The 21,837-nt window shown below is 40.6% G+C and overlaps 1 protein-coding gene across 1 annotated transcript; it reads right to left on the bottom strand.

The window, feature by feature from the left end:
- Positions 1 to 305: 305 nt before the first annotated feature.
- LOC111853733 (ladderlectin-like) lies at positions 306 to 20,671 on the bottom strand. The gene is made up of 7 exons (XM_072707265.1): positions 20,582 to 20,671; positions 20,389 to 20,472; positions 11,228 to 11,266; positions 9,618 to 9,736; positions 5,040 to 5,165; positions 1,449 to 1,557; positions 306 to 538 (listed from the first exon to the last, which is right to left on the bottom strand). Exons 2-7 carry the CDS (start codon positions 20,459 to 20,461, stop codon positions 468 to 470), a joined length of 537 nt encoding a protein of 178 aa, XP_072563366.1. The 5' UTR covers positions 20,462 to 20,472; positions 20,582 to 20,671; the 3' UTR covers positions 306 to 467.
- Between the last annotated feature and the right edge of the window lie 1,166 nt (positions 20,672 to 21,837).

The raw sequence follows: 21,837 nt of genomic DNA, 5'->3' as shown, positions 1-21,837 counted from the left end.
GGATGATCTCTCTCTAAATGAAAAGAAAATTCCAGTTAATCACCTGTGCAATGCCTCTGCAAAATCTGAAGAGGATCAATCGCATGTTTTTGAGTTACTGGGTTAACAGGCACAGCATCTGTGGTGGTGACAGCGGACTGGTCCCAAACCCATATGTATTCATATCCAGGTAATATAATACAGAATAGCCAAGCTCTGTGGCTGTAAAGGCCTAGAATCCCTGCTCTAGGTACTAGGTGACCTAATTGCTGTAAACAACTTAAACCCCCTGGGGTTTTTAGCAAAAACACAATTACTTCAGATAATTTGATGCTATAGCAAAAGCATTTATTTTAGCAAAAGATTTACACAGGCATACAGTGTAAAGAATGTGCAAAGAATCTTTTGTGAGAAACTGCCACTCATTGCTAAGACAATAAGGTAAAAAAAACAACGATCTTGCATGCACTTTCCAGACAGTGTGGAAACTAGACCAGTCGTTTGGCACAGATAGAAGGCAACAATGCCGTACATTTCAGGTCGTTCCATCCCTTTTCAGCTATATAAAAAGAAAAAACAAAGAGCAATTAATGGTTAATACTGATCAATGTATCAGTACATTAATGGTTAACATAACATTGATGTATCAGTACATTTAAAAGAACACGAAAACAGTGAAATATGTCCTCTAACTGCTTATCCTGGTTAGGCTTGACAGGGACCTGGAGCCTCTGTCCTAGGTAGCACAGGGCCCATGACAGAGTGGGCATGGACACACACAGGCACACATACACGTATTACACACACACACATACGGGCATCTGCACCTTATAGTATAAGACCTTTGTCATTTTTTAAATGAATTTGCAAATTTTTATCACAACGTGAGGTTTTATGACATTGTGAGAACATATGGTAAAATGATTTGGCCATCACTAAACCCAAAAATAACACAATATGATATTTTTCTAATATGTTCAGCCCAAAATAAATATCCTTTCATGTGACATTATGGAAGACATGGTGCAAGCTGTACATGGCATAGATTTTTTTGTTTGTTTGCTTTGGGGGGGGGGGTCTGCACATATTGGGGGGCAGCACCCCCCTGCCCCCTTTGTCGATGATATGAAAAATTAGATGTCTTTTCTCAAGTCGGCTAACTATTGCAGTCCTTGCATGTACATAACATGCAATGTCGATATTAATATTGCACATCACCCAGCCCTATTTCATACCCAGAACTAATCTGTACAGTCCAAGGAGAACACACAAACACCTTACACAAAAAGGAGTGAACCTTCAACCATTTACTATTCTATAAAAAAGGTGTGGTTATAGGTTTTTAATACCCTTATAGAAAATCAAAATAAACAGAAAGCCCGTTGAAGATCCAATATAAACGGTACCTTTTTATACAGAAATCCTACAAGAAACATTTTAGGCTCATTTGGTTTTGCATTGGATATTACCTCCATGGTTAATCTCTACACAGTCTTCTTTTCCATGGTTATTCGGTTCTCCGGGGTTCCACATGGCAAAGTCAAATGGAGTCCCATCAATCCAGAGCCAGGTTCCTTCCTGTAGAAGTTAGAAGATTAGGGGATAGGGATCGTTGTTTGAGAGTTCCACGAGTACTTTTAATTGAAAACATTTTATATCCAATGAAATAAGCATGTTAGAATCTATACATTAAGCGTAATGTTGCAACATCAGGGCTATTAAAATCCAAACAAACCAACTAGGGCTGTGGCCTAAATCAAACCCCTCTTGCAGAACAGTGAAAAATAACTGTGAGCACATGTTTAGGACAGTACCACATACACTGGAACAAGGCCTTTAATAGTCTGCACTAAAAGCACTTTTATGCTGCTGCTGGATTCTTGTGCTGCTAATCTTAATGCCACTATTCATTTTGCTGCTCAGTTTTATGTAATTTATCTGGTGTGTTGTGTGTTTTTCAATGACCAGAGAGTAGAAAAGCAGTGTTTGTACTGAATAAGAACATAAGAACTATACAAACGAGAGGAGGCCATTCGGCCCATCGAGCTCACTTGGGCAGAACTTAACTAATAGCACAAGAGTTGTCTCCTTTGCTTGAGGCTGAACAGATTTAGCTCAAATAACCTTTCCTCGTATGACATTCCTCTAAGACCAGGAATCATTTTTGTGGCCCTACGCTGCACCTTTTCTAAGGCCGCTATGTCCTTTTTAAGATATAGTGACCAAACCTGCACACAATATTCAAGGTGAGGTCTCACCAAGGAATTGTATAATCTTAGCATTACCTCCCTTGACTTAAACTCCACACACCTGAAGATATACCCCAACATCCTATTGGCCTTTTTTATTGCCTCCCCGCACTGGCGGGAATGAGACATGGAAGCATCAACATACACACCAAGGTCTTTCTCATAATCAGCTACCTTTATTTCAGTAGGTCCCATAAAATACCTGTACTTTATATTTCTGCTCCCTACATGGAGTACCTTACATTTGTCTATGTTAAATTTCATCTGCCAGGTGTCAGCCCAGTCACTAATTAAATTAAGATCCCGCTACACCACCCACCTTGGTGTCATCTGCAAATTTCACCAGTTTACTGTATATATTGGTGTCTATATCATTTATGTAAATTAGGAACAATAGTGGTCCTAAAATTGAACCCTGCGGTACCCCACTATGAACGCAGGCCCACTGTGACATTGAGCCTCTTATAACTACTCGCTGCTTCCTATCCGTTAACCAGTTATCAATCCAGGTCGCAACAGTTCCTAAAATACCTGTCGCTTTGAGTTTAAGTGAGAGCCTCTTGTGGGGAACAACATCAAAAGCCTTTTGGAAATCTAAGTAGATGACATCATAGGCCTTCTTATCATCAACTTCCTGAGTAGCTTCCTCAAAAAACTCCAACAGATTTGTTAAACAGGATCTACCTCTCCTAAATCCATGCTGGCTATCCCTCAAAATGTTATTTGAGTCCAGGTAATCTACCATTTTCTCTTTGATTATAGCCTCCATAACTTTACCAGTTATACAAGTTAGACTGATTGGCCTATAGTTTGACAAATTACTTCTATCCCCTTTTTTGAAAATGGGCGTTATGTTGGCATGCTTCCAATCAGAAGGTACCACACCTTCAGATAAGGATTTTTTAAACAGTAAAGTTAAGGGTCGGCAAATAATATCCCTCATCTCTTTTAACACTATAGGTAAGATGCCATCAGGGCCCTGTGATTTATTTATTTTGAGCTTAGCTAGGCTTTGCAAAACATCAGCTTCAGTTATATATATATTAGTTATAGACGATGTTGGATTAGTAATAAGAACTGGTTACTAGTGTCCTCAACAGTGAATACCCGTGCAAAACTATCATTGAACTCATTTACTATGTCAATGTCGTTTTCAATTATAAGACCCTTACTATCCTGCAGATTATTAATTTCAGCTTTTAGAGCTCTTTTAGAGTTAAAATACTGGAAGAAACTTTTAACGTCATCCTTAGCCTCCAATGCGATCTTCCTTTCGACATTCCTTTTAGCTCGTCTAATGTCATTTTTTAATTCCGCCTGTAGATTTAGATACTCTTGCTTTATTCTGTCATCATCAGTTATTTTCCATTTCTGGAACAAAGCCCTTTTCCTCCTTACTTTATACTTTATTTCCCTAGTAAACCACCTAGGTTGCAATTTCCTAGATTTATTCTTGCTGGAAACAGGTATGAAGTCCTCTTGCACTTGCAATAATGTGCTTTTAAAAAATTCCCATGCCTCTTCAACAGTTTTGTTATTTAACTCCATCCAGTTCACAGTTTCTAGTTTTAATCTCATACAATTGAAGTTTGCCTTCCTAACATTATATATTTTTGATTTGGACTTTGCTCTTCGGGCACTAAACTTAACCTCAAATTTAACCATGTTATGATCGCTACTGTCAAGTGGTTTTAAAACATCTAATTTACCAATCCTGTCCTGGTTATTAGAGAAAACAAGATCAAGAATGGCATCTCCCCTGGTAGGGGTGTTAACAAACTGAGTAAAAAAACAATCCTGTACTAATTTCACCATCTCAAGTTCATTTTCAGGAGAGCCAGCAACAATGTCCCACTGCATCCCCGGTAGATTAAAATCACCCATAACTACCACATAATTTTTTTTGCTCATAATCCTAATATCACTGTATAACAATCTGCTTTCCTCGGCAGCTACATTAGGTGCTCTGTAACAAACACCGACAATTAGGCTATTTGAGTTTTTAGCATCTAATTTTACCCATATAGCTTCCGTACTTTTACTTATATCAGTAAGCTCCCTTGCCTGCAAGTTTTCCTTTACATATACTGTAACACCACCTCCCTTCTTACCTATACGGTCTTTACGGAACAACGTGTAACCATCCATATTATATTCTTGTCCATCCTTTTCACTCAACCACATTTCAGTTATTGCTATAATATCATAAGAGTCCGATGAGATAAGAGCCTCTAAATCATGAATTTTATTCCTAATACTCCTGGCGTTTAAATACAGAAAACAAATGTATAATGACAATAAAGTTTGATTGATTAATTAATTAATTAATTGATCCATTAATTCATTCATATGTGTGTATGTCTCAAAGGCAGGGATATGCAAAAAGAAGTACTCTAGTATACCGATATTCATACTTGTGCACATAGTAAATAAAGCATAATTTCATTTTTTTCTTTCCCATTTCAATTTGTATTCTGACCATTATCAGCACCGGGGTTATAATGGTTAAGATATTCTTTCTATCCACATGAACCACAGGGCCATATTTTTTTAGAAATTAACCTAGACAGATTACTTATACCATTAAATTAATTTTAAGTTGTCTGACCAATGTCTATTTGAGTACCTATAGGAAATCCATAAGAGAAGAGCATACAAACTCCACATACAATGCAGCGATGGGATTCAACCCTGTAGGTGTGAGTTGTCACGTCACCACACACCAATTAGAGTAACCTAAAACAAAATGGTATAATATTACAGTATTTACATTCTACTTGAAGCTGTATTATATAATGCCAATCAGTTTACCTTTACAGAATCAAATGCACCAATCCAGGCCCGACGAAAATGGCTGCCTGTGACTTTCTGCACAAACTGGTACTCTTCAAAACTGTGGATGGATGCCAAAGTCCCTTTTAAATGGATGCAGTGGTTCTGTGCAGAAAAAAAACAGGGCCAGTTTATAAAGTGATGCATCCATTATCATAAACTCATCAGGCACATAGTATTTTCATAGTAGTTTTATTGGGAACTTATCTTTATTATGCCACTTGCATTCATAAATTTAGTTTTATTTCTTCTGTGTTATCAATAAAAAATAGACAAAAGAAAGTTAAAATAGCGTCTGTGCATCTGTCATGCCCCGATCGTTCGCTCCTCCCATGTGCCACGCCCCCTCGTTAACCTCATGTGGATTCCCCGTGTTTATCAGCTGTTTCCGGTTACTGTCATTAGTGCAATGTATTTAGTCCACGTTTCAGTTTGTTTCCCCAGTCCGGTCATTGTAATGTTACCCCGTGTTTTACCTGACCCCCTCGTTAATGTTCTTATTAAAACCCCGAATTCACCCCGGCTCCTGGATTCCTGAGCTTTTGTTCTCCGTGCGCCGTGAGGCAGAACAGCATCTATTTTTGTAACCAGACTGAATTAAATACAGTTTTGTATTTACAATGCAGTATTAGAAGTACTATCTGAATTATCTGATGATTGTGCAATGTTTTTGGTTAAGCAACATAATAATTGTGTCATTGGTAAAGGTAAAACTTTTTTGACATTATAGTTAACCAGGTTAACCTAAGTACCATGTTATTTAACTATGTTGTAGTTAATCCATATAAAGTGTAAGATAACTGTCATATGCTATCAGGCAGGTCAGGCTGTATAAGGAGTGGAGCCATTGTCATTGTTTAATCTAGAGCATGTTATAATAGTTGTTTTCGTAGCTTTGCAGATGAACTCCTGCAGTAATGTTAAATATTTAGGAACTGCATGACTGCCTTTCTTTTCTCAATGAGATTACAAAAGAAAGCTGATGCAAAAATATAACCTGACCAAAGTGCACTCTTACACACCCTGATTCGACTGATTTTGCTGTTAACCAAATTTTAAAAAATCTTAGAATCACTAATTCCTTCACTTCAAGTCAAGTCAAGTCAAGTCAAGGAAGTTTATTGTCATTCGCACCACATTTGCATGAGGTGGAACGAAATTGTGTACACACGGTCCCGGTTAACCCAATTGAACAAAGAAACATAATAAACAATAATGAATAGTGAAGTAAATAAGATAAAGTAAAAGAAATAAGAAAAGGTAAAAGAAGTAAAATTAAGGTACTAAAAAAAAGTGCACCAACTTAAATATCAAATACAACAACAGGCTACAGTTTAAAAAAAGAATAATGCCATAATATTGTAACAAGTTCAGCCACCAATCAATATAAACAAAATAAAACACAAGCTTCAGATCAGTAGGAGTGTGATGGTTTGTTATATCAGTCAGTGTACACAGATACACAGTTATACATATCTGTTAAACCAGATGATGCATCCCAGCTCTTTGGGTTAGAAGACTGTCTACTAGACATCTGGTGTTGGATGGCAAAAATTTTAAACCCAGAGAAAACAAGTACTGCTAGTTGATCCTGAGGCTGCTCGAAATAAGTTTTACGACCTAATCTTTAGTGGTCTTCTTACTCAGTCTAACATTGTGTTCAGAGATCTTGGTGTCCTGGTTGATTCAGATCTATGTTTTGATGCTCACATAAGAAGTATTACTAGAAATGTGTTCTACCATCTACGGAACATAGCCAAGCTTTGGAAGATGCTCTCCTTTTATGATGCAGAAAAAATAATACATGCCTTTATAACTTCAAGACTGGACTACTTTAATGCCCTCCTTTCTGGTTGTCTGTCTGGATCCTTCAGCTGTTACAGAAGGCAGCAGCCAGGGATCTTTTTTTAAAAAAAACTGATGATGTTAGCTGTTTATGCTCCCTGCACTGGCTTCCAGTTAAGTGTCGGATGAATTACAATATACTAATATCAACTTATAAAGTACTGAATGGCCTTGCACTGAAACATCTTAGAGATCTGGTGGTCTCTTACAACCATTCTCGCTTGCTTCAATCTCAAGGAGCAGAATATCTATTAGAACCTAGAGTAGAAAGGACTACAGCATGCTGCAGAGCGTTCTCTTATAGAGCTCCTCAGCTATGGAATAGTCTTCCAGCAGATTTGCGAGATTCAGGCTCACTCTCATCATTCAAGTCTAGACAAAAATCACATTTGGTTAGTCCAGCTTATAGGCACTCTAGTTGTAGTTCTAGCTTTAGCTAATTGCTTTCCCTCAGTTAGGCATAGAGTGTGAGGCGCAGAGCTAGGTGGAGATCAGTGCCATTGGCTTTGAACTAAACTGTCAGTGTTGTCACTCTAACTGAGACTTAAATCTAAATGTTTTGACTGTGTATTAGGATGTGCCATCTTGTTATTTTGACTTCCTCTACGAATCTAGAAATTCGTTCTTTAATGTCATTGTATTATTATGTTTAATCAGAGACCAAGACAAATATAAAAGAAGTAGTTTGTTCATTGCATTTCACTAGTGTTCCTAAATGCCAGCTCCTGTAGACCCAGACATCTCTGCTTCACCTGTTGTCTTTAAGAAACCACCACTGAACAGGACCCATCTGGTTAACAGTGTTGGGGAAGTTACTCACAGAAGTAATCCATTGCAGTCAGAGGTGGAATGTTAAGGACCAAAAAGTACAAATGCAGACCAAGGTTTTGTTTCAACCAACCACAGTCAAAAAAGTTACTTTGAAAGAACTCAATTGAATCATAGAGAGTGGTTCCACCCAACTACAATGAGTACAGTGGCACCTCAGTTCTTGAACTCATTAGAACTTGAATTTCTTAAAAGTCGAGCCAACCAGTTCGGAAAAAAATTACCTAGTACTCTATCTGAATCTCAGAAGTCAAACCTTGAACACTGACCTAAGACAACTTGTATGCGTGGGGAAATGAGTCACGCAGCACGTTTCTCAGCGGAAACAAAGGGTAAAGCTTCAGTCTCAGCCTCGCATTTGCTGTGATAGCATCGTGCATGTTTACAATGAATACATATATTAAGACAGTAAAAAATACATTTAGACAATGATAGACAGTAACAGTAATTATTATATAACAAAATACATTTTTAAATAAAGATTTCTTATTAATTATTTTTATATTAATAATAAACCATTAATACATTTAATTATAATAAAATTTTCGTGCCAAGCCGGGACGGAACGGAGATAAAGGCACAGATGTCAGGGTATCGGGGAATACGGGGTTCAATTACAGGTAAGGCAGGCAAAACGCAGACGGACAATATAATGACCGGACTGGGGAAACAAACTGAAACGTGGATGAAATACAGAGGACTAATGACAACAACCAGAAACAGCTGATCACACGGGGATTCCACACGGGGTTAACGAGGGGGCGTGGCACACGGAAGGAGCGGGCGATCGGGGCAGGACACATTTTATTTATTTTTTTAACTTTACACACTTTGGATACATTTATTTTCTTACTTTACAAATTACTGTTTTGATAAATGTGCTTGTATGTGTTTAGTACAGTATATGCTCTTCTTGTTTTATCCGGTTCATTTTGTGTTTAAATGCTAAAAAAACAACATATTTAGGTGCAATTTTTTAGGGCCGGGAACCAATTAATTGGTTTTCCATTATTTCTTATGGGGAAAATTCGATCACAACTCGAACTTTTTAGGATTCGATCCGGAGTTCGGAACGGATTAAATTCGAGTTCTCAGGTACCGCTGTATTTTGAAAATGAAACATTCTTTTTACATTGACACATTGACTTTGTGTTCTGTGAACATAACATAGTTGAGTTAATCTCACTAAATTTTCTCATGTCTAAACCAACTGAAATGGTTTCTAGACTGTAACATTATTTATCAGGACTGAGAGAAGGCAAGAGCTCCCCCAGTGGCAATAGGAGTGCATGTTTCTTAGAGCAGGTATAATGGACCACGACTTGGAATAGAAGAACAAATCAAATCATTTTGCTCATTTAATATTTAGATTTTATGAACAACCACAGCTGTTCAATTTTTATTATAGACAACATCCTGTAAGGTCAGTATTTGGCAGAGTGTTCTTCATGATGATGAGCGGAATAAACAATGTTAGAATGTATATCTAATTTAAACTGAATGACCATAATTTAGTTGCTTTAACCAGACATGAGAAAATTATTACCTCAGCTATGTTCTGTTCTCAGTACACAAAGTCAATGCATCAACTTAAAGAGATTCATGTTTCATTTTCAAAATACTATTTTAAGTTGTGTGAAACCGTCTATGATTCAATTGAATTTATTCAAAGTAACTTTTTTAGTGTGTTTGGTTGAAACAAAACCATGGTCTGGATTGGTACTTTCTAGAAATGAGCTTTCCACCTAATTTCCCCAACATTGATTAGAGATATATGAATCCTCCAGTTTTCCCTAGTATACATTGTGAAATGCGCTTCAAGGATTCATTGAAAAGTGCAGCACAATGTCAAATACTCATGATTTTATCAGGAGTGGCATTTACCTGAGCATCCACCCATGGTTTTGCATGGCCTTCAAAGTGGAAGCAGCGTGAATTATGCCGATGCCAACCATTAGGACAATTTGCTGTAGGGAGGTTTTCCAAAAATCCTGCAGAAAATCCTGATGAATGAAGGAGGGGTGTTAAATTTGGTTTAGCCAACTTAAGTGATTATAATTAGGTGTTATGACAGTTACAACCTTCACAATAGGGAAGCTAAATGTATTCTTTAAAGCCCATATCTGATAACTTTAATTTTAGTCTTAACTTTGCAATATATATATATACACACACATACCAACATACTGCTCAAAAAAATTAAAGGAACACTTTGAAAACACATCAGATCTCAATGGGAAAAAAATCATGCTGGATATCTATATATGGACTGGGTAATGTTTTAGGAAGGAAACCAGGAGGAACCTGGGACCCACTGCACCAGCGTAGGGTCTGACAATGGGTCCAAGGATTTCATCTCGATAACTAACAGTAGTCAAGGTGCCGTTGTCTAGCCTGTAGAGGTCTGTGCGGATATGCCCCCCCAGACCATCACTGACCCACCACCAAACCAGTCATGCTGAATGTTACAGGCAGCATAACATTCTCCATGGCTACTCCAGACCCTTTCACATCTGTGGCATATGCTCAGGGTGAACCTGCTCTCATCTGTGAAAAGCACAGGGTGCCAGTGGCAGACCTGCCAGTCCTGGTATTCTATGGCAAATGCCAGTCAAGCACCATGGTACCGGGCAGTGAGCACAGGGTCCACTAGAGGACGTCGGGCCGTCAGGCCACCCTCATGAAGTCTGTTTCTGATTGTTTGGTCAGAGACATTCACACCAGTGGCCTGCTGGAGGGCTCTGGCAGTGTTCATCCTGTTCCTTCTTGCAGATTCTGGAACAGATTCTGGTCTTGCTGATGGGTTAAGGACCTTCTACGGCCCTGTCCAGCTCTCCTAGAGAAGCTGCCTGTCTCCTGGAGTCTCTACCACGCCCTTGAGACTGTGCTGGGAAACACAGCAAACCTTCTGGCAATGGCAGTTATTGATGCACCATCCTGGAGGAGCTGGACTACCTGTGCAACCTCTGTAGGGTTTTTTTTTTTTTTATTAAAGTGGTTGAATTTTTAATCTTAAACATTACCTGAATATCATGAACATTTTATGTCTTGGGGTTACCAGTGCTTGAAGTGGGAACCAGGTACCAGTACTCAACTTGTTAAACACTACTGGCAGATTGTGAAGAAAAAATAAATAGATGGTGGCAATGCGTTCCAGCGAGTACTGGTCCACTTCAAGCACCAGTATCCACCTTCATTAGTCTATTAAAGTATGATAAACTCTTAATGAGAATAAAATATTTCAAGAAGTCCAAAAGTGACTGTTTTGTATCCATAATATTTTTTTTTTGCAAAAGAACATTTCTCAAACAGTTCTTGTTAATATGACAAACAATATAATTCATAATTATATAAATATTCTAACAATACTGCAGTTGTATAGTAAAATCAGTATGTAGTAGTAAACATCTCCAAAAAAGTAAGACTAATCCAATTCATTTTGTAGATGAACATAACTTCATCTGTTTTGTGATGTTTAAATAAAGGTTACCAACCTTTGGAAGGTTCCAGACTTTTAGTTTCATTTTGGAGCACTGAAATGCACAAAAAATATGTTTAACATTCAACAGAAGAAACCATAGCAAATCTTTTTCCATAGTCTTTTAATTGCATATTGTCATGACCTGCTTGTCCGATCCTCCTGTGTGCCACGCCCACCTCGTTACCTCGTGTTAATTCCCGATTGTGATAACCTGTTGCCTGTTCTTTCCTGCTTGTCTTGAGTATTTAGTCCGCGTCTGAGTTAGTTTCCCAAGGTCTGTCATTAACGTGAGTTTGCCGTGTGTTTCCCAAGTGATCCTGTCTGTCTAAATAAACCCCGTTTTGCCAGTACTCACGGCTCCCTTCGCCTGCTTGCCCGATCAGCGACACCCGGTCATCACACATATAATGCACTTTGCCATTATGTTTTACAACTGTGGTAGCAGTCCAATCCATCGTGGAGAACTGGTGTAATTTATTGTTGGGTAATCTAATTTTATCACTTAGCCATAGTCCAACACAGTGGCGGCACATGAAAGAACAGGCGCAGATCTGATGAACTGTATTACATCAGGTCAAGTCACACAAATTGCTGGTATACAGGTGCTCCTCTATTTACGAACTTTCAACTTACAAACTTTCAGACATACGAATGAAGAGGACTGTAAGTCCAAATTGTGTTCGTTGGGCTCCCGTTTCCTGACCGCAACATCAAATTTTTGTTCTGTGCGCCAATTCCGCCTAGTAAGAATTCTTGCCGCTACTCATGCCATGCAGCAGTGTTGTGTGCGTACTCCCAGCATCCCAGTTCTTTGTACTTCCATATACCCTTAAAATGATGCTGAATAACGACTTACGAACATTTCAAGTTACGAAGAGCCTTTCAGAACGTAACTCGTTCGTAAGTAGAGGAGTGTCTGTACTTTAAGTATGCAAATTATAATAGAGCCATTAAAAAATACTTTTATTTGTAAATACTGTTCTTATTGATTGTACCTAATCCCGTGTATATATTGTAAATAAGAATGTTGTATTTATTTGCTAATTTTTTTGTGCAAAAGGAAAATGTCAGTGCAGTCATGCAATTAAGTTTTTTGGGAAATGTGAGGATCAGAGTTGCCACCTGTCCCGACTGCAATCGAGAGAGGTAAGGAGTGCACACTGATACAGTATGTTGCCACGCCTACCACACGGACAAGCACCTTGGGAATGAGACGCTGAGTGCAGCCATGTGGCAGGTGATACCTCAGAACCACACTAGTTTGAATGGAGAAAAACAGTGTGAATTCTTTTCTGGTGGCTAGAGTGCCAATCCTGCGACCAACCCCCAAATTTGGAGAACCTGCTTGCAGGGCTGGATGTAGGTTAATGTCATACTCAGGACAAAGCAGTGCAGATTAAGGGCCTGGCTTAACGGCCCAACAGAACGCTTAAATTCACAGCATTTGAACTACTAACCTTTGAACTACTAACCATAGATTCTTAGCCTCAGAGCCACCACTCTGCCAACTGCGACTGTCCATATTGGAAAAAAAAAACTGTGTCCCATATGGGATGAGTTTTGTCTCATATTTTTGACTGCCTGATTTAATAAAGATTTTTGTTCACTGGTGTCCCAAGACAGTCTTGTAACCCTTGATTATTCCTGCTTGGGTCCAGCTGTGTAAGTTTTGTCTTGTAATCCTTTTTTCCTATGATTCTAGTATCTCCTGGTGTTTCAGAATATAGAGCTGTCACTAATGATAATCTACCAATTAATCTGATGATTCATTGAGTAATCATTTCTATTCAATATAATATATCCATCCATCCATCCATTAACATCCGCTTATCCGAGGTCGGGTCGTGGGGGGCAGTAGTCTCAGCAGGGAAACCCAGACTTCCCTCTCCCCGGTCACTTTCTCCAGCTCCTCTGGGGGAATCCCGAGGCGTTCCCAGGCCATAGTCCCTCCAGCGTGTCCTGGGTCTTCCCCGGGGCATCCTCCCACTGGGACATGCCCGTAACACCTCACCAGGGAGGCGTCCAGGAGGCATCCTAAGCAGATACCCAAGCCACCTCATCTGGCTCCTCTCAATGCGGAGGAGCAGCGGCTCTACTCTGAGTCCCTCCTGAATGACCGAACTCCTCACCCTATCTCTAAGGGAGAGCCCAGCCACCCTGCGGAGAAAACTCATTTCGGCCGCTTGCACTTGCAATCTCATTCTTTCGGTCACTACCCACAGCTCGTGATCATAGGTGAGGGTAGGAACGTAGATCGACTGGTACATCGAGAGCTTTGCCTTTTGGCTCAGCTCCTTCTTCACGACAACAGACCGATGCAGTGCCCGCATCACTGCTGACGCTGCACCGATCCGCCTGTCGATCTCCCGCTCCATCCTTCCTTCACTCGTGAACAAGACCCCGAGATACTTAAACTCCTCCACTTGGGGAAGGACCTCCTCCCCGAGCTGGAGAGAGCACTCCACCCTTTTCCGGCTGAGGACCATGGTCTCGGATTTGGAGGTTCTGATCTTCATTCCAGCCGCTTCACACTCGGCTGCGAACTGCTCCAGTGAGAGCCGAAGGTCACGGTCTGATGAGGCCAACAGAACCACATCATCTGCAAAAAGCAGAGACCTAATCCTGAGGTCACCAAACCGGACACCCTCAACGCCCTGGCTGCACCTAGAAATTCTGTCCATAAAGGTTATGAACAGAATCGGTGATAAAGGGCAGCCCTGGCAGAGTCCAACCCTCACCGGGAACGAGTTTGACTTACTGCCGGCAATGCGGACCAAGATCTGACACCGGTTGTACAGTACAGGGATCGAACAGCCCCTATAAGGCAGCCCGGCACCCCATACTCCCAGAGCACTCCCCACAGGACTCCCCGAGGGACGCGGTCGAATGCCTTCTCCAAGTCCACAAAGCACATGTAGACTGGTTGGGCAAACTCCCACGCACCCTCCAGGACCCTGCCGAGAGTATAGAGCTGGTCCACTGTTCCATGGCCAGGGCGAAAACCGCACTGCTCCTCCTGAATCCAAGGTTCGACTATCCGATGGACCCTCCTCTCCAGCACCCCCTTACCAGGGAGGCTGAGAAGTGTGATCCCCCTATAGTTGGAACACACCCTCCGGTCCTCCTTCTTGAAGAGGGGGACCAACACCCCGGTCTGCCAATCCAGAGGCACCGCCCCCGATGTCCATGCGATGCCGCAGATGCGTGTCAACCAAGACAGCCCTGCAACATCCAGAGCCTTGAGAAACTCCGGGCGGATCTCATCCACCCCCCGGGGCTCGGCCACCGAGGACCTTTTTAACCTTCTCAGCGACCTATCTGTACTTTATATTTCTGCTCCCTGCATGGATTACCTTACATTTATCTGTGTTAAATTTCATCTGCTAAGTATCAGCCCAGTCGCTAATTAAATCCAGATCCCGTTGTAGCCTCTCTGCTGCTAGATCAGTATCTGCTACACCACCCACCTTGGTGTCGTCTTCAAATTTAACCAGTTTACTGTATGTATTGGTGTCAATATCATTAATGTAAATTAGGAACAATAGTGGTCCTAAAATTGAACCCTGTGGTACCCCACTATGAACGCAGGCCCACTGTGACATTGTGCCTCTAATAACTACTCGCTGCTTCCTGTCAGTTAACCAGTTTTCGATCCAAGCTGCCACAGTTCCTAAAATCCCTGCAGCTTTGAGCTTTAGCAAGAGCCGTTTGTGAGGGACAACATCAAAGGCCTTATGGAAATCTAAGTAGATCACATCGTAGGCCTTTTTGTGATCAATTTCACTTGTAACTTCCTCAAAGAACTCAAGTAGATTCGTTAAACAGAATCTACCTCTCCTAAATCCATGTTGGCTATCCCTCAGAATGTTATTTGCATCCAGGTAATCTACCATTTTCACTTGGATTATAGCTTCCATTATTTTTCCAGTAATGCTAGTTAAACTGATTGGTCTATAGTTTGCTGGATTACTTCTATCCCCTTTTTTGAATATGGGTGTTATATTAGCATGCTTCCAATCTGAAGGTACCACACCCGCAGATAACGATTTCTGGAATATTAAAGTTAAAGGTTGGCTAATAATATCCTGGTTATTAGAGAAAACAAGATCAAGAAGGGCTTCTCCCCTGGTAGGAGTATTAACAAACTGAGTAAAAAAACAATCCTGTACTATTTCCACCATCTCAAGTTCATTTACAGTGTCCCACTGTATCCCAGGTAAATTAAAATCACCCATAACCACCACATCATTTTTATTACTCATAATCCTGATATTGTGGCGAGAGGAAAAAGACAGGAGGCAGATGCTTAGTCCATGAAAGGGACGATGCACTTTTTTATTATCAACAAACAAAGAAGAGAGAGCAAGATCCAGTTGCCACCAAGATAACCAAAAACTGTAACTGGAAGTTGAACAAGCCTTCAGAAGAAGATAACATCTGCCCTGAGAATTCTGATTGCTTATGAACCCGCTACACAGGCCCCCCCAGAATTCACAGAGGCAGAGGATCCCACTTCTTAGGGGGTCTGATCACCCGCCCTGACCTGCTCACAGTACCACCCACAGGAGCAGGAACAACCTGGGCTGGGGCCAGGGCCGGTGACGGGACTGAACCGCGCGGACGACCCCTACGAGGAAGCTGGCCGAGTGGCACTGGGGCATCTAAATCTAAATGGGCCGGCTTCAAACGGTCCACAGAAACACGGTCGGCCTTACCACCCATTTCCAAAACAAAAAACTTGTCCCCAGGCTGCAGCACACGAAAAGGCCCATCGTAGGGGGGGCGCAAAGGATCGCGATGGGCATAATGCCGAACAAAAACAAATTGAGCATCCGCCAGATTCGGGAGAATATGATAACGTGGAAAACCATGATGTGACGTGGGTGTTGGACTAAAAGTAGCCGCAGTGTCCCGAAAAACGGAGCGCTGCTGTGAGGCCGACCAAGGAACTGACGCATCTGGCAAAAAGTCACCAGGTACCCGCAAGGGCTGTCCGTAGACTAACTCAGCAGAGGAAGCCTGCAGGTCGGCCTTCGGAGCGGTCCGCAAACCCAGCAAAACCCATGGCAACCTGTCAGACCAAGAAGCACCCTGAAGAGATGCACGAAGGGCAGCCTTCAGAGAGCGGTGAAAGCGCTCACACAACCCGTTAGCTTGCGGGTGATAAGCGGTGGTGTGGTGTAGAGTGATCCCTAGCTCACGGGCAAGTGCACCCCATAGCTCGGATGTGAACTGTGGTCCGCGGTCAGATGACAGGTCAGCAGGCACCCCAAAACGAGAGACCCAGGAGCTGATGAAAGCCCGAGCCACATCTGCCGTTGCCGTGGAGGCTAATGGCACTACCTCCAGCCAGTGGGTTGTCCGATCAATGATCGTTAAAAGGTGCGTGTAACCACGGGATGGTGGCAACGGACTAACTAAATCCACGTGGACATGATCAAATCGACGCACCGGGACAACAAAATGTGCCAGGGGAGCTTTGGTGTGCAGCTGGATCACAGTAATAAGCACAAGTTTATTCATGATGTTACAACTCGGTGGAACATAGCACATGACATGTTGGCACGATATGTAGAACAGCAACTTGCCATCTATTCTGCAAGTGAGTCACATGAACAAGGACATGGCATTGTTCAGTGACAATAAACAAAAATGGCAGAACAACTCATTGAAGTACTCACACCACTGAAAACTGTGACAACTCTCATGAGAAGTGAAACAAACCCCACCAAATCAATGATCCTCCCTCTGAAGGAAATGATTGTCAAATCCATGACACCACTCGCCTTGCAGCTGGCAATGTTGACAGGCTTATCTTCTTACAGAAGAATCCTATAATAGCAGAGGAATAAATACCTCATGCCCATAATGGCAATAATTGATAGTGCACTTTACAGTACATCGTGAATGTAGCCGATTCTGAAAGTATGTTTACTCTGACTACAGTGTTGTGTTTGGAGCACTTTAAGAATTGAGGTACTTTAACATTTTTTAAAGTATTTTTGTTTCCATTTTGTAAGTTTGAATTTTATACATGTATACATATTTTATACATATATAAGAGGCAGTTTATTATTTGTTTTGTTGTGTTATTATTTGTAGTGTTGTGTTTAAACTGAATCGAAACCGTGGCCCAAATACCGAGGTACCATGGGATACCTGTACTGTCGCACCCCTATTATCTAGTATAAGTTTTAAATAATCAGTCAAAAAAACAATCTAAAGTTAACTGCTACTGCATTTGCCAGAGCATTGCATGCAATCTCCAAGACAACCATAACACTGGTCAACAGTGAAAAAAAGGTCTAACTTTTTATAGCTGATCTAGGATAATTTTAATGCGCTAAATCCAAAAATCACATTGGTTTTGCGCTACCAGGTCAACTTTTTGATCTATTGTCGAAATTAGATAAACTGATGCCATGCAAAGCATTACGTAAACTACATTGTGTGCGTGCGTGTGTGTTTCTCATTTATAGGCCTATACTTAAAATTTTGTTGCTGCATATTACAAATGTTGTTATTTAGGGTTTCAAAGTTAATGAGATGGCATCATTAAGAAGATCTTGCAGAAATAAGCCTGATGTCTTTTGTTACATTTGCGGCGAATACACTCTGACTAGAGACATCCCTGCCGCTGGACATTCCAGAACTTCAAGGAAAAGGAAATTTAAGCCCCAAGTTTTGAACAGTGATGATTGAACATACAATTTGCATATATAAAGTTAATTTTGTGGTAAATTAAAATTTTTCGAGACAGAAAATCGCACTATTTTAAAATCAACTTAGCTGAAAAACCTGACCTGATCTACAAAAACTGATGCCATATTCGTGTTCTGTGGGCCAGAAATATGTTAAATCAGCAGAAATATATTACACAACTCACAAAAAAATTTTTTTGTAACCCAGTGTAATCATTCTCATCCTTCCTGTTAGACTCACACATAGATCGTGTGGGGCATTTTTTAGAAATTAAACTAAAATGTGTGGAGGAGAAAAACAAACAAGAACTGGGGCTTCATGTCTCATTCTTTGGCTGAATTTCATCATGAAAAAATGCATATGCAGGAAAAGAAAATTCTGGATTTATCAAAGCCTGCCTGTGCACATTTCACCTCAAAAATCTTGGAACTATCTTGTAAATGTGCAAATGTGCATATGTGCACAAGAATGAGATTCTGCTGCCAGTGGCTGCCCTCAGTTAACCAGCAAATTATTTTGCTGGTGTTTATTGTAAGTTTATTGTAAGTAACATTACCAGTTGTCACACCCCGCTCCGTCCGCTCCTGATGTGTGCCACGCCCACCTCGTTACCTCGTGTTCAGCCCTGATCGTGATCACCTGTGTCCTGTTATGTCTAGCCCGTCTTTTGTATTTAGTCCTCGTCTGAGTCAGTCTTCCCCAGACTTGTCATTGTAGTGTCAGAGTATTGTCCGTGTTTGTCCGTCTATGGTTAATAAATCCAGTTTACCCGAAGTTCTGGCTTCGCTCACCTGCTTTTCTGCTCGCTTGCCCCGCGATCGTGACACCAGTGTTATGATTCACTGAGTTCGCTAATGTCAATGTTAGGTTAGCTGGACCATTATTTCACCATGTAATAATAATAATAATGAATAGCAATGGAGAATTTCGTCACGTTCTTTAAAACTGTAAAATCTAACTTACCTTTAGCTAGTTAAATCTAGCTTTCTCTCACTTCTTTTTTATTCCTCTCTCCCTCTTATCAAGCACATACTGCTGACCATAGACATCTGACCGGGTTTGGTACGTGCATGAATGCATATCATCATGTTTCTACACTTCCTGTATCCTGCGTTTCAAAATCAATGTCCTCTGCAGAGTCATGCAATTGCTACTTAATGACATTTCATATAATTCTGAAGCAGTTTTAAAATGTATATTGCGGAAACAGTGAAATAATAACCCAGCAAAATGAATGCAGCCATTGTACATGGTTGACATATTTTTATTCTTGATATTAAAATCCACAAAATAATTAAAAAAATTATATTAACTGCTGGCATACTTAATTATCTGTACATGCAAATTATGTGGTGAATTATACTGAATCTGATCACAGCATAGTTACTAACCTCAGTTTAGTGAGGCGTGTATCCAAAGAACAGTAAAACCTTGGATTGCGAGTTACTTGGTCTGCAAGTGTTTTGCAAGAAGAGCAAAAATTTTTAATAAATTTTAACTTGATAAACGAGCGAGGTCTTGCAATACGAGTATTACGTATACGCTTTGTATGCCGAGCGTCACGTGATCACAACTGATCTGATGGTTCTTCTCTCTCTCATGCTGCAGGATTGTGGGTAATTGTTTCCCATGCTTGGTCTTAGTTGGCGTGCCTCACTCGTATAGTAAAAATTTTGTAGAAAAGCACCACCCAAATAAGGGTGTAGCAGTGCAAGCGATGAATCTGTTTAATGACAATGGAATGTCCACATTTCCGCGAAACTGAAAAGGAGGCAAAAGCAACTGTCATTGGATGGGTTCCTTGTTAAAGTCGTGCAAAAAGAAAAAGATTACAGTGATCCAACAGATAGCAGTGACTCCGTTAGTTATAGTGAAAATCGTCCTGCAAAATAACCCTCCTCTTTTCCTCTATCTCGTCTCCCTCACACCATCCACAATTCTTTTCAAAGGTAAAGTGTAGGTTAATTTGTTCTATGTATTTTTACTTTATATTTTGTATTAATCATTTTTATATGAATATTTTTGGGTTGTGGAACGAATCATCTAATTTTCCATTATTTCTAATGGGAAAATTGTCTTTGATATATGAGTGCTTTGGATTACAAGCAGGTTTCCGGAACAAATTATGCTCCCAAACCAAGGTACCACTGTATTTGGAAGGCAAATATAAATATAACATGACAGATGAACACTGCAGATTCCATCCATCCATTCTCTATAACTGCTTGTTTTATGCAGGGTCACACAAAGGGAGGGGGATAACCAAGGACAGGGCACTGACACTTTGCAGAACACTACACTGAATTATTTCAGTGAATCTTTTCTGGTTTGAGCACTGCCTAGCAGATTGTCAGATGATTAAGTTTGAGTCCAAGTGTGAGTTATCACTGTATCCTGTCTATGTCCGAGTTGCAAGCGTATCAAGCCTGAGCTAGCGTCACAAAAACTGCAATTTAAGTCCGAGTTCCTTACCTCCTGGCACCCTGAAAGCTCCACTGGAAGAAAATATGGTGTAGAGGATGACAGAAATGGTGAGCAAACCCATGATGATGTCTCCTGAAGGATGAGGAGGTAGAGGGTAGTTAATTTCCTGATTAAATTTAGGTCTGTGCTTCACTAATCAAACTAGCAATACAAGAATAATGAGCTAAAGTTGATAAAGTACCTCCAACAATCAGTAAGTACAACTGTACTCAATGGAAAGTTCTAGATGAAAACAGGGGCACCCAAGGTCTCCCTCTTCTGTAGATTTATCTGTTCAGTAAGGATTTATATAGTTTACAGATTGAGCAGGAAATATTTTAAAAAGGGGGAAGGTTTGTGATGTGATGAGCTAGTTTACACTTTCTTCACACATTTTCAAAAAGATACTATCAGACGTTCCTGGTAACCACTTGACAAGTCAACTCACACGCCTTGCTCTAATGAACATTCATCATGACATCAAAACCAAAATTAACAGTGAGAAAGTGCTAAAAGAAATTACAAGAAATTTAAGAAGCTTATTTAATTACAAGTACAAAAAGGAATTGCAGCAATGATGTTTTTATATGTAATTATTATATATATATTCTTATAAATAATGTGTCAGATGTACCTTATTATTATTTGTTATTATTATTATTATTATGATTATGTTATATACCCATTTGGTCTATTTGTTGAGTGGAGGGGTAAATTAATTGTGTGTGCACTTACATACTCACCCGTAGAACAGAACCTGTCTACTCACACTAGGTAAAGTAGGCGGGCGCCAAGTTTTAAAGGGTCAGTTAGCTTAGTTAGCTAGGTTTGGGAATTAGACAGTTAAACGATCTAGGGTAAGCATTGTTTGTTTATTTCTTTGATTTAGCGTCGCCTTCTACTCCTCCACAACATACCGTTAATGTAGGTTTAAACAGAATAAAAGATTATATGTATACAATCTCTCGTATCCTGTGGGGTATTTGGGCTTGTTAATTGCTGCTTTTGCACATTTGGTAAATTGGTCCCACGTACTCATGTTCGCTACCCTGCCCTAGACCAGGGAGTGCGTAACAATCATATAACTGGAACATCCAGGTACTGAGGAGCTTGGCCACCTTCTTCGCCGACGGGAACCTGGTAAGGGGAACGAGGCCGTACATCTTAGAGAACCAGTCTATGATGGTAAATATTACAGTTTTGCTCAGGGAAATCGAGAGATCGGTCATAAAGTCCAAGTGACAAGGGACCATGGAAGGAACAGTACCGGGAGTGGTTGAAGTAGGCCAGCCAGGGGTGCACATTCAGGACATTCCTGGGTGTTCTGTGCTGTGAGACATGTGAACCCATTGCAATGTGGCCGTGCGGTGTTTATCAGCAACAAAAGTCTTACCAGTTGGGCAAGTAGGTGGTGGTGGTTGTTACTGGTTTGCCACTTGTACGGTCTTGTCCAGGTCC

The sequence above is a fragment of the Paramormyrops kingsleyae genome, chromosome 25 (assembly GCF_048594095.1).
Source record: "Paramormyrops kingsleyae isolate MSU_618 chromosome 25, PKINGS_0.4, whole genome shotgun sequence".
NCBI lineage: Eukaryota > Metazoa > Chordata > Actinopteri > Osteoglossiformes > Mormyridae > Paramormyrops > Paramormyrops kingsleyae.
The sequence above is the reverse complement of the archived record's forward strand: the minus strand, read 5'-3'. Positions and strand labels throughout refer to the sequence as shown.